This window comes from Abramis brama (genome assembly GCF_963993115.1).
Source record: "Abramis brama genome assembly, chromosome: 6".
Classification (NCBI taxonomy): domain Eukaryota; kingdom Metazoa; phylum Chordata; class Actinopteri; order Cypriniformes; family Leuciscidae; genus Abramis; species Abramis brama.
In genome coordinates this window covers 25,328,058-25,341,866 of record NC_139968.1, presented here as the reverse complement: position 1 = coordinate 25,341,866, position 13,809 = coordinate 25,328,058, and the positions used below count along the sequence as shown (strand labels likewise).

The 13,809-nt window shown below is 38.4% G+C and overlaps 1 protein-coding gene across 2 annotated transcripts in view; it reads right to left on the bottom strand.

Annotated features, from left to right (window-relative positions):
* Positions 1-3,609: 3,609 nt before the first annotated feature.
* Positions 3,610-13,809, bottom strand: part of adarb1a (adenosine deaminase RNA specific B1a) — a 35,630-nt gene continuing 25,430 nt past the window's right edge. For both annotated transcript variants that reach the window (XM_084117537.1, XM_084117536.1), the window contains 8 exons: positions 11,194-12,131; positions 10,242-10,356; positions 9,990-10,158; positions 9,300-9,451; positions 9,020-9,188; positions 7,340-7,521; positions 7,074-7,252; positions 3,610-6,974 (listed from right to left, as the gene is read on the bottom strand). In XM_084117537.1, coding sequence (XP_083973663.1) covers positions 6,798-6,974; positions 7,074-7,252; positions 7,340-7,521; positions 9,020-9,188; positions 9,300-9,451; positions 9,990-10,158; positions 10,242-10,356; positions 11,194-12,131 — 2,081 coding nt within the window. In that variant the 3' untranslated portion in view covers positions 3,610-6,797. The remainder of the gene's footprint in view (positions 6,975-7,073; positions 7,253-7,339; positions 7,522-9,019; positions 9,189-9,299; positions 9,452-9,989; positions 10,159-10,241; positions 10,357-11,193; positions 12,132-13,809) is intronic.

The window sequence follows — 13,809 nt, the reverse complement described above, 5'->3', positions numbered from 1 at the left end:
TGTAATAATATTTTTAAAAAGCAGTTGGAATTTATAGGGGGAAATGCCTTGTTTGATAATAGTAGCTATCAAAATTGACATAAAATGCAGATATGACCTGTTCCATAATCAATTTTAACAGACAGCATTTATTGAGCCTCTAATCTCATTGCACTTCCATATTGACGGATTCTGTGACATTTCGTGTCGCTCTTCTTGTAGTGTGAAGCCATGGTTTGGAAAGGGCAAACTCACCTCCGGATGAAGGTCAGCATGCAAATCTCATCACTATCTGAAAAAGAAAGGGAATAGAGAGAGAGAGAGAGAGAGAGAGAGAGAGAGAGAGGGGGGGGGGGGGGGGGATATGGGGCTTTCAAACAGCAGCATCATAATTATATGTAGGGAAATTACTACTAGACTAATATTTTCACATCTGTAAAGTAGCATACATTTGTAATAACATAATTTCGTAGAATTATGTGTTGTACAAATTTAAATCAAATAAGAAATTCAGGTAAGATGGGTCACTATGTGTTACAAAGGTTAAAATTAAAAACCATTAGGCCAACATTACGTAATAACGTAACTTTTACAAACTGAAATGATGTTTCAAGACCATAGGTCGAGAGTCGAGACGAACACGCGCAATGATATTCCCGCCTTGGAGGATGCGTGCGTCATTGATGAAGAAGACAAATTACGTGAGTAAAATACCTGAGTAAAATAATGCTCCTGAAAAAGACTTATTAGATTATACGCTATATAAAAGATTGTCAAATTTGAAATCTGATTTTTGTCAACATGAAAAACGTACGTAGCCTACCATATCACAATCCATGAGGCGAAAACTGCCTTTCCTGAGGCAAAATATGCCTAATTGCCCCAGGTAATGTGAAAATTACCAGGGTAACTATTGTCATAAGTTCCAAAGTTATTTGTTACCAAAGTTATATATACAATTATTATCGCTAGTGTAAAATCATAATGCATTAATATCAGGTCTCCTTCAAACAGTGGATGGCAGAGATCCTATACCCTATTGTATTATTAATTTACTAATTTATTCAGTCTTTTTCTGTGCTATACGAAAATGAACCATGATTTTATTGTAGCCTAGTAAGTAGTAAAAGTGTAGTAACGTTAGGCTAACCATGTTTTTTTGGCGGATTGATTACCATTTGTATGATCAGAGCTTTACAATAGCCTACCATGGAACTCTGGTTAGTGTAGCAAAACAATGGTTAATTTGTGGTTACCATGGTTTATCTAGGCTATATTAACCATGTTTTTTTTTTTTTTTTTTTTTGCTGTAGTAAAACCATGGTAAATTTCACGTTGGATTCTTCGTTCTTAGAAGCACATTTCTTCATCCTGAGACATGTTGAGCAGGTAGATCATGTTTGCAGCAGCAGGTGAAAGATTAATGATGCTCCATTAACTCAGGTAAGATGGTGTCTGTTGTTCTCCGGTTTGTTGACATTAAAAGGCCTGGAAGGTCCATTAAGTAGTTTAATGGCGGCAAATCGAAGGAATAAACGAGCTGTGACAAATGAATCGAGGTGCAGAGGTTTCTGGATTAAAGACACTGGCAAATCAATGTTATCAAAACAGTGTAGGCCGACTCATTCACCATTGATTTACTCTAGAACTTGACTAAGGCCAGCTGAAACTTAATGATTGTTATCGACTTATACATTAAAGTTGTTATAAATTGAACTGTTTATGGATCAGTTTAGTTCTGCGAAATACAAATTGAACCAACATATTGAACTTTGCGTGCTTTGTCTGAGATTTCGGTCATAAGTACTTGAGTCAGTTTTCTTTGAGGTAAAACGCTTTCATCAAAAAGCCCCTGACATTTTTTTTTTCACATTTCAAATCATCTTATCTCACTTTGGCAATTTGAAGCAACCAAAACAACCGACATGTTGTGCTCGCATACAATGCCTTGAAATTACGCTCAACAAAAACTGTTTAAGTGGAGTGAAACGCACAACTATGACTCCAACGACAAGGGCAGAAAGAGCACAGCTTTTCTCTTTTTACACACTTCACCTCCTGAAAGGCAATTTGGAGATAAAGGTTGAAGCTGGAAGCCATGAAAGGCGTCTAACGCTAATCCTGCCTCACCTCGAGTCTGATCGAACTCTGAAAATCATCCGCAGATCTCTTGTTTCTTCCCTAAACCGTAAATACATCCACACAGTTCACACAAACGGAGGGCAGCTTTCTTCTTCTCGCACTGGAAGTTCTCTGAAGCTAAAGATGGTGCCGACAGATGGTGAAAGTTTTTAAAGTTTTGATGGCCGATAAGGTTACTTTATTTTGTTTGTTCAGGTTTCTGTGAAGCGCAGAGATGAGGCAAATCCGTGCCGGGATTATCTCCCACTTTCTCACCTTGCACAGGTGTGGAGAGCTGATATGGCCCAAACCCACATGTTCCCGATGCACCATGGGTAGAAGAGGGACAGCTGTGAGAGGGAAGCCACAGGTTTGTATGGATTATCAGAAACCATTCTCTACTTTCATACAAAGGGCAGAGGAAAAAATAATGGCTTGAGAATACCTCTCTTGTCTGAACTTTAGTTTGTTTTGGATGCACATAGCATATGGGAAAATATTGTTCATACTTCCTTGTTAAGCAAATGCAAAACTATTAAATTACTTGCGCACACTGTAAAAAAAAAAAAAAGCGAAAATGATTTGGTGCTTAAAATTATTTTCTGGATTTAGTCAAAATTAGATAATATGACAGAAGCCTACAAAATTCTGGCTGGATTAATCAGTGACACAATCAAATCAAAAAGACACCAATAAATATACCAATACTAATAATATTATACAGCTATAAATTCTATAGGTTAAACAGACATTCAACAGAAACTGCAAAACATGTTTTGATAAACACATAAACTGGACACAGACAAAGCGTATTATTCAAAAATAAATATGCCCTTAAAATCAAACACTGAAATAAATTAATATATTAATATCACTCATTAATAATTTATTAATAAGTATTTCCTCTTTCCTTTTATTTTATGATCCTAAGATTTTATGGTTATTTACGTTTTAGTATATTACTATTTCCATTTAAGTCCTACTGCTGTAAATAGTTCATAAATTGCTGTTATTGCATCTCCATATATATATAAAAGTGTAAACAATGTTTCACAAACATTGTACAATGTTGGAAAATCATTGGTTAAAATTTGTTGTAAGTCTGTAAAAGACACTTGTAACAGGATACAAACATGCTTTTAGGACTCAAGGCTGATAAACGTTAATGTAAAAAGAGAGAAAACACTCCAGAATTTGAATTTTAAAGGAGTCACGGATAAAAGCACTTTAGACGAAAGTGCCATTGTTCAAAGCCCAATCCGGCACAACAAGCCTGCGAGCTCAGATAAACACAATTTCACTCTAGTCACTGCGATTACCACACCGCTAATCGCTTCATTTTGCCTGTCGCTATTGCGGGTACACAAAAGGTCATAATTTAGTGGAATTAGAATTCAAGAAACGAATCCACTTGAAACTCTTTTGTTCTTAAGAACGCAGAACACTGATAATGCTTTTTAATCCCTAATTAAATTGTTTGGGTATTTAAAAACTTTCAAGCTTTCAAAAGTCGGTACAATTGCACACAATGCTATTTATTAGAAATTAAACACAACTTTCAGGATTAAGGAAAAAACCTTTCTCAATGTTCATTATGTTTGGTGTTATTTGGGAAACATGAGAGAAAAGATTGACGAACCAAAGTAAACCACAAAGATGGTGACGGTTTTATTTTCGTACAGTACAGCTTTTCGTACTTTTATTCTTTTCTTCTCATGTGAAAACTCATGCAGCGTTTGAGTCTTGGCTTGGATGCAGCACTTAAAGCAACTTCTGATTCCGGCCCGGCAGAACCAGTTCAAACCGAATCCATGCGGGACTCTAGTTCAGACAACATAGAGCAACCTGAATTGCAGAACACTGTGGCATCATGGGAATTTTCCAGGACAAGTTCTTGTATTGACATAACTAAGTTAAGTTCTAGAGTTTATGATAATTCTAGATCTCCTGCTGAGCAGAGACTAACAAAATCCAACAAAAACAATAAAGGGCCGCTCCCAAATGTTGCTCTCAGTCTTCTGAGAAGTCCACACTTTGGTGATGCAATGAAGCATAGACTGTTGGGTAGAAACCCACTGTGAAGTTCACACCAGCGCTTTGCAAAAGGCTTCAAAACACTTTTCTGAATCATAAACGGTCTTGTGTACTTCATGAACACATGCAAACAAGAACACAGATCCACACAGAAGGGCCATTTGGGGAAAGACCAAAGTAACCAATATGAAATCCAAAGCAGTTTTCTGGAATCTGTAACACTGTAATTTAGTATTTACATAATTACAATCATTGAAAAACTTCTGATAATCAAATCACTCTACCACTTTTTTTTCAAATCAAATTTCTGATGATACAGTGATTGATATCATTTAGTCAATAAAATAGCTTTGGGTGACAAAATAATCCATTTAAACAGAAAACGAAATTGTTAAATTTACAGTTAAGCGGAAACATAGTTTTAGACAAAAACATACACATAGAAAAATACATTTTCAAATAAAATAACATAAAAATGGTCAATATCTCTAAAAGACGCTGGGTTATTGGATTTGACCTAAATGCTGAGTTGAGCCTGTTGGGTAATTGTGTTAGATTATTTTTAGCTACGCATGGACTGGTTAATCAGATATTGGCCGATATATAATTATCTGAGTTATTAAACATCGCCTGATTGTTTAAACAGCCAATTTATGTTCTATCAATCAAAAGGGATGCGGGTAGTTGCAAAACAAATCTCTAGCTTGGTAATTAATAGCACTTTAATCACAGTTTGACTTATTTCATAAAGCACCTAAGTTCAATAAATGTGGAAAAGATACTGTAGAGAATAAAATTATTAATTTGTATTCTGAGTTATGTATGTACTGAATATCAGGGTGTTTAAAAAGGTGGCAGTACCACCAAACTATAGATATCAGAAGATGTTGTTCTTATTTATCTGACATTGGTGAATACATATTGTATTGCGCAATGTTCACAATGTTGTGTATTTTTGTGCAACCAAGCAGCTGGGTTATGACAACCATAATATTTATTGGTTTCTGTGGGGAACATCCTTCAAGGTTTGTGAGACAGAAGGGGCTTTAGCACAGGATGAACCTTTTTATAGTTCCTAGAACTATTGGCGGAAGTACCAGCTTTTTGGCGTGTTCGCACCACAGGAACTGTGAAGGATTTTAGTTCTAGGTACGTCTTTATGGGGAACTAAATTAGCTCCTACTTCAGAGTAGGGTCTAACCCAGCACAATAGGAACTACCAGTGACGCAAGTACACACTGATTGGCCGAACGTACGCGAAACACCAGCACCCGCCAGGGGAACATTTCGTTCTCAGGGAACCACCCTGGTAATAAGATCCCAGAACCGGTGTGAAAGCCCCTAGAAAAACTTCTGTAGTCTCACATTATACTCTGAAGCAGCCAACTTATTTCAAAGCAGCAGAGTAGGAAACCTAACACATATCATGTAAATTCTAAGAGTTTCGCCTGTTAACTGTCACGGGATTGCACTTTTAACTTGGCATCACATATTTTAGAAATCGTCATAAATTAGGTATCATTCGAAAGCTTTAACATTCCAAATTCATCATGTGAAAATGTGTTGCAATGGAAACGGTTCTTGAAAACCTACATTTTTGTGGTATTAACTTCAAATTTGGAACACAACTTGGCTTTGATTTTCTAGCACCTGTAGAGTCTTTTTATAAAGAGGCCAACCTTAGGTCTGTATTCAAAAGCATTCATGAATTACAACCATTTATGTTTAGATCTATGCTCAAAAAGGCAGTTAACAATTTAAAATCATTACAGAGGTAAAATTAAGCGGTCTTGACCACACTAATACATTTTTGTTTGATAATGCATCTTTTTATCTCCGTTTTGGCCTTCCGTCCACATTGAGACAGCGTTTTTGTCAACAAAGACTGAGCTTTTTGAAAACGCACTCCCAAGTGGATAAATTTGAAGACTTCAAGACTTCATTTTTAGTCATGTGATGCATATTGTACCCATACTGTAGATATCTATGGTTATACCGGCATTGTTGTGCCTGCAATATTCTTTCATACAGTAGTGTTGCTAAAGAGAAATGTTCCTTTGTACAGTCTTCATATTGCATTCCTAGAAAGATGACTGAAAATTTACTCACAATTGCTGTCCTGCGGCAAAACATGATAACAATTGTGTTTTAGACCATGCGATTTTGAGTGCAACCTGGACGCAACACTGAGTGGTGGGATATTTTGCTAATAAAATGATCGTGCCAGAAGAATAGCGTGAGAACTTTATTATGTCTGCTCTCTCTGTATCATTTTGTTTCACGTTTCAATGTGGATGAGCAACTTTTGGAAAACGCTTGAAACAAAGTGTGGACAGGGAACGCTTTGAAATGAAAACGTCGTTTTCAAATGTATCCGGATTAATGTAGACGACTGTCATGCTGGTTAATTGTGTGGGTTTGTTTAGCACAACATATTGTCCACCTCTTACCCAGCGCCAAGTTTCCAGTTGGGTTCTTTTTAAGCCAGCCATTTTTTGGAGTGAACATAAACATGAAATGTTATTATAGATAAAAGAAAATGAGCGACTTGCAATAATAACAGAAGCAAAAGAGTTACAACTGTGGAGGTTAGATTAAAACCTTGCATTCCATGTAAATGTACAAAAGATATTTTGCAGACAATCCCTTTCTCTAGGTTTATCTTAAGAGGTGAGGGAAAACTGGTCTTGTTCGATGGGCTTTTCAACCCACGCTCCCAGTCCCGCTTTGTTGAAAGCTTTGAAGAGAGTTTGTTTAGCTGCGTGATACTCCACTGCCGCTTGTTTTGCCTCGTGGTAGGAGCCCGGACGAGATCCTCGGATCCGCAGTCTCTCACTGAGCTGAGAGAGGTAAATGGATATTGCCATTTTAATATACCAAGTTACCATATTATTTAAAAATCAATCCTTGGTTGTTTTCATTTATCCATTATGCTTTACCTTGGCATGCAGACAGACCCAGCGACTGTAGAGGACATGTTTGCAGAGGTGAGACTGTCTTCCAAGGTCATCTTTCCCCGTGGTGGCGTTAATGATCTCCAACCCCTGATCTCCGACCGTCCAGTTGACGCTGAAGTTGGGAGCTTTCCCAGGTTGCCTTGCTTCTGCGTTACTAATACCTGCAGATGAGAGAAAAAACAAATGTGGTTGGGCAAAGAGCTGAAAAACTGATCAAATCAACCATTTATTAATTCGAGATGATTTACCACTAAGAAGGGGTCTGTTAAGGGTGAACGGCTGGGGCAGATCTTCCATGTCTGCGATGCGCTGGTACATGGCTCTGGAAAGATGGTCGGCATGGTACAGACTTCCCAAAATTAAACTGGAAAAATAGATGGGTTCTGAAAAGTAACTCAGAAGAGATCCCTGCACTCCGAGCACGTTCCATCTACAAAGGCAGAAAGAAAACCCAGAAATGTTATTGAAAATACGGGTGTGCACCTGGTGCACCTTGTTCATTGATGATGGAAAGAAAGTTAAAGTCTTCGTATGTAAGCGGTTCAAAATGAGCCACCCCCTGTGGACATACAGCATGATACTTATGTTGCAGAACAAGCCACAAAGGAAAGAAACAACATCCTGATTTCAAGAAAAAGCACTAGCACAGAGACGCATTTACGGCAACCATTGAAATGATCGGAAAAATAACACCTGGGTCTATAATCTCAATCACTGTAATTTCTTCAAGGCCTTTAAAACGAGTTTTTTCCAAAGGTGACGCATGAAATCCGAGCTCTCGAAAAGCCTAAGCTCACAGCTGGATGATAACGACCGCGTTTAACTGGAGTGGGATTCTTGGCATCCAACATGAGGCATGCGGATGTGTTCGCGGCAGCAGGCTTCCCTCAGCAGGACGGCTGTTTTTTGGAGGCCATAATCAGAGTCCTAATCAAGGTCCAAATGCCCCTGCTCCAGGGAGCCCCTCGCTCTGGAGAGAGCTGAAGTGATTGGGGTTTCAGAGCCAAGAAGACAGCCAATCAGCTGCTTTCTGAGTGCCGCTGGATGCATGCGACAGAATGCTAACGAGATGGACGCAACAGGAAAAAAGTGAGACTGTCATAGGAAGAGTTCTACATTGAGTGGATCAAGGATAGGTGTCGACACAAAAGTGGGCCACCTGATATCAGCAGCTTATTTTTCTCGCAATACGAATAATCAACTGAAGCTTCAGTCGTGTTTTACATAGAAAAAGATGTCTAAACTGTGCATACTTCAAAAATAGAAATAAAAAAGAAACGGTTTTAGCTTAAAACATGAAAAGGACAAATTCAAATACATTTGCAAAATAAAATAAACCCCCACTGACGTTCATAACTATTGCAAAGACAAACTTTTCATTTGCATAATTATAATATTTGCTATATATATAGAGAGAGATCTTTAAATTAATCAATGCACATTATTTCACATAAAACATTTTTTTACTTAAATATACATTTATTTTTCAATCCCACCCCTTCAAACACACAATTCAATTTCCTGATGGATAAAAACAAATCCCATTCTATTTTTTTTTCTTGCAATATGTCACCATATGGAATTAAAATAGGTTGCAAATGTTGGTTTCATGTCAACTTTTCCACTCGTCTTTTTTATGGAATATTGCAGTATTTATTATAAATTATTTATCTGTGCACATCATCATCCACAACCATCCAGTCAATTCCCCATGGACAAACTCAAGCCCCGTCCTACATGTTTTTCTAGTTCGAGAAGCCGTTTCATTCGGATATAGGTCACAATAAGGAAGAAAAATCACCACTTCCGTTTTATGCTGACTTAAGAGTAAATTAATTTGAGAGAGGCAATTGAGAACACATATTTTGTATGAAAACAATGTAAATGGTTCGCAGTTCTACATAATTTCTCTATTGATGGCACCATACCTTGCAATCTTGTCGCTACAAGACATAGTTAGCAGTCGCTCTCCTTGCAAGACCCCATCCCACGTCTGAATGGTGTTACTTGTACGAACGGGTATCGTACCTTCTCCAGACTCAATCTTGGTTCGCAGTTGGCCACGGGCCTTGCGGTTTGGATGCCGATCACCCTGGTCTACAAAGAAAAAGAATAGAGTTTAGTTTACTACTTTTTAAAAGCCCGTCCTTATTTTAATGCAACAACAAAATGTGCGAATCCATCCATCTGTCATAAAAAATTGCATACCTTCGGCAGCAGCCTCATGAGGGGAGAAAATCCGGGCGTCTCCACAGGGCGACGTGCTGATATACAGATGGAACTGAATATCGTTTTTTAGCCGGTAGCCATGTTCACTGCACCATCTGAATATGGATTTCTCATGTTCTTCAGTGCTGTCGCTACAGAGAAAACACACACACACACTTGTGTGATCTATTATGCCAACAGAGGCCATTAAAAGGGATTTGAAATGTCTATAATTGAAAATAGGTCCTTGGCCTGACACCCATCTCATCAAATCTGTCATTTATTATTTCACAGTGAATAAAAGGTCATGTCTAATTGATTAAACACACATAAAATAATTTTGCATATCCACAGGCTAGTGTGAATGATGTTAATTCTTAATGATTCCAAAATAAATCATTATTAGACAGTTTTGCAAGCACCCATAAATTATACTATTTCATTTTTTTTAAATACATTTTTATAATTTAAATATTTATATATAATTTATGCATTTATTACATACTATAATTTTAACCACATTAAATTAACAAACTCACAGCCGTTACATAACAGCATGCAAATTTATATATTTGCATGCTTTTTTAATATATATATATATATATATATATTGCAAATTTATACATAATTAAATAAAAATACATTATTGCATTTTAAGACGTAAGAGATGGATGTGTGTGTGCGCGTCACCTGAGGAAGTATTCCAGCTGACTGTACAGGTATCTGAGGAGGGAACGGCGTGCGATGATCTCAGCATGGCAGTCGTTAAGAGCTAGTCCTCGATCACTCATGTACTCTCCGTTTATACACTTGGTTCCCGTGGTGACACAAATCACCTGAGCATCCTTCACATCCGTACCTGATAAAATGGTCGACGGGAATTAGCCGAAGAGAACATCTTTCTAGATAAACGTTCCTATCAGAAGTGTGCATTGTGCTTACCGGTTGTCATGACAACACCTGAAAGGACTTTCCGCCGTGCATGTGGAGACGTGAAGTTGTCTGTCAGCTCGCTGAACTTTTCCACAACCAAACGAGAGACAGCGTCTGCGAGGACCTGTGGAACCCACAACCGTAACTGTACAAACATCTCTTATCACAGTGTACAACGTATTTGTGTAAATTCCAAATTCAAAACAATACATGAAGTTGTTACTTTTAAACAGAGCACGTTACATTTGAAAATGGCTGACAAAACTCGTCTTTAATGCTCAATCTCAAAAGAAATGAATTGCTTGACTGACAAGACTTTTACTGAAAGATCTCTTTAGACATAAAGGTGAGAGTGATGCGTTTTCTTGTTTGAGAAGTGCTCCTGTATCTGATTTTAATTAAGATTCTGTTTATTCTCTTCGGTTGTTATCAAGGGGGAATGGGAGGGATTATGAACAGGATTAGCTAATGTGTAAATAATGCTGTGTACACTGGCGCACCGATTAAAGGTTTAATGCTTGACTTCATCTGAAATCCAACTGAAACGTTCGTGTGTAGATTCTGATTTAATTAAAATTGTTAAATGAAGACTGGCAGAAGCTTTATAAAGGACAAATGATGGTTAAGCAAAGCTATCGAAGCATAGCATTTAATCGCATTAAAATTGCTTTTTCAATATCAAGCATGATAAAATGCAGAGGGGTCCAATGTATGTGGTCTTATAGAAATTAACTGAATTCATTTATGGCGTAGTCAGTTATGTGCATCGTAGTCTTAGCCCATTATATGAGGTAGTTTTGACAGGTCATTTTGACATTGTAACCATTTAAAAAATCATAGACATTAAATGAAAAAGTTATTTCAGAAGAGTGTATTTAGTTGCTGTGTGTTGGTCATGTCAAAGGAGAAAGTACTGTAAATGACAACCCCTAATAAAAAAAACGGGGTACACAGTTCTCACCTGAGGCAGGTGTAGCTGAAGTCCCTCTCTGGGGATTGGCTGTCGAGATGGCGTCTGGTCCAGTTGCATGTTAAAGAGACCTGACAATGCCGCTTGGGCTGCCCTCGATTTCGCCAGTTTTTTATTCCGGCCGGAACCTTGGAACATCTGCGTATCCACAGTAACTGCCATTATGAAGTTCTTGGCATGGCTTTCACCACTCTCAGCCACGAACTCATACTTCAGTCCCGGCCGAAGCTCATTTAGGATCATCACAGCATTCTTGCCACTGCCTGTAGGGGGCGTTGTGAGTGCAGGGGGTACTGGGAGAGGAGGATGTAACCTGTTGTTGTTCTTCAGAGTCACATATAGAGGGTATTTGTTTAGAGAACAGAGAGACCCATTGCTGCCGAGACTCAGGTAGAAGGGTTCATCAGGCTGTGCGGGCGTCTCAAAACCGTTAAAAAGCATGTCTGGGAAATCAGCTTGATCTGAGGTGAAGTCTGTGTTAACGGTCAGCGTGCGACCCATCGCGAGATGAGCTTCGGATGCATTGGGGAACTGAACAAAAGAGCGCAGCGCTTTTTCGGCTGCATTCAGTTTGGCTTTCTTCTTTGTTGGGCCGGAGCCCTCAAACAATTGTCCGTTAACCTCGACGGTCATAACGAACACGGGTGCATGTACCGGCCCCGTCTGCGACAGAAGTTTATACTGCAGTCCCGGTTTGATTTCATTCAGTTGCATGAGAGCATTTTTCGGCAAGACCGGCCCTTGCGGTTTCCTGCGCTTCTTGGGGCGGAATTTGGAGTGTCCGTGGCCTTTATTGCCCTCCTCCAGTGGGCGTTTCCTGCTCAATCCCCGAGCGCTCCCATTGGCTACGTGAGGCCCCTCCCCCAGCGCTTCCTTGGAGGAGAGGTTGTCCAGGTTGCGGTTTTCTTTAACGTCCATGCTACACGAACCTGTGATGTCCAGAGAGAGTAACTTACAGTGCCTTCGGTGCAGGACCTTGTAAATGTAAAATTTAAGAGATTCTTTCATCTTTCTTTGTAACTGGATGGAAATGATACAATCGTAAAAGTCAGTCTAAAAAATGTAACATCAAGACAATATTAATATGGTTTTAAAAATATTAATATTGCTTTTAGAAGCATTTTTAACTACAGATGGAGAGCTAATTACCTTGTTAATATGACAATAAATACATTTTTAGATCATACTTAAAGCACACTCTAGATATTTACACAATTTCCAAAAGAAAATGTGATAAATATCTATATAATATGTCACAGGAAAGAAGCAAAACTACCAAAACAAGTAACATCAAACCAACCAGTTGCCAAAGCTGATGGAAATGAGGGTAAATTCTCATTTATAACATCCTGCAGTAAAAGCACAAGTTACTCCATTTGGTGCTCAGGAAAAATAAATTTATAGGAGAGAAAACAGAGACAAGAAACTACTGAAATACACAGTGCTAACAGAAGGTCAGTATTAGATATCAGTTTAATCCAAATTGAAGCTCATTTGGGACAATCGTGTCATTTTTGCTGCCGAAGTGTCATTATGGTCTTCCCAAATTTCTGATTAGTGATGTGCATTCTGTGGTGATGCGAGCCTCAGATGCACTGGGAAACTGTAAAGAGTGCAAGCATTTTCCGCTGCATTTATCTTGGCTTTCTTCTGCGTTGGGCCCTGTACCTCATCAAGTTGCGTCAAAGAATGTTTAGGCCAGACCAAAACTTTCCAGGCTCTTGGAAAGTGGAGTGGACATGACTTTGGTTGTTCCTGGAATCTTTGGTGGAGGATGTACACAGGTAGCTACACAAACCTGTGATGTCCAGAGAGTGAGCAACTTCGATGCAAGAAATTCAAAAGATTTATTCATGTCCCTGTAACTCGATTTAAATGTTGTTATCTTCTAAAAATCAATGGCAAACAACACTAACAATTATGCAGGTAAATGTTTTACATAATATTACACAATATTACATTAAACAGGTCATATCATGAAAAATCAAGTTCAATCTACTATTAAAGCATTTTTGCTCACTCTGCAACTATTAAATGCATGACCGCCCACGATTACATGTCAGTGTAAATTTAGTATTCAAAAACTTGACCTGTATGATGAGGAACCGCAAGCTACAAAATATATATATATATATATATATATATATATATATATATATAAATCGCAACCGGTTATCATGCGGACATGAGCATAAACTTAAAACATCCTGCAGTACAATACTACTCGGGTGCTTAGAACAAAAATAATGTGAATAAAAGACAAAAGAAAGAGAACGTGCTGCCTTAAGGTTTAGACTGTCGAGATCAATCTAAGGAGTATCCCTTTCTCGCTACTATAAAGACCCATTAGAGGACAAAAAGCTGTTTGCTGTGGCTCTGGCCACTCTCCACCAAAAGTTTGCACTGTAGTTTGATTGTTTAGGATTGTCACATCATTTTTGGTACTGTCTGGAGGACATCAGGCAGCGCCAGTGTACAGTATTTAGCAGCAGGTCAGGGAAGTCTACATGGCTTGAAGTGGCGTGTGGCAATGCCATGGAGAAGTGAGCCTCGGTTTCACTGGGAATCTTTAAAGCATGCAAGGCATTTTTGGCTGCATTTCACTTG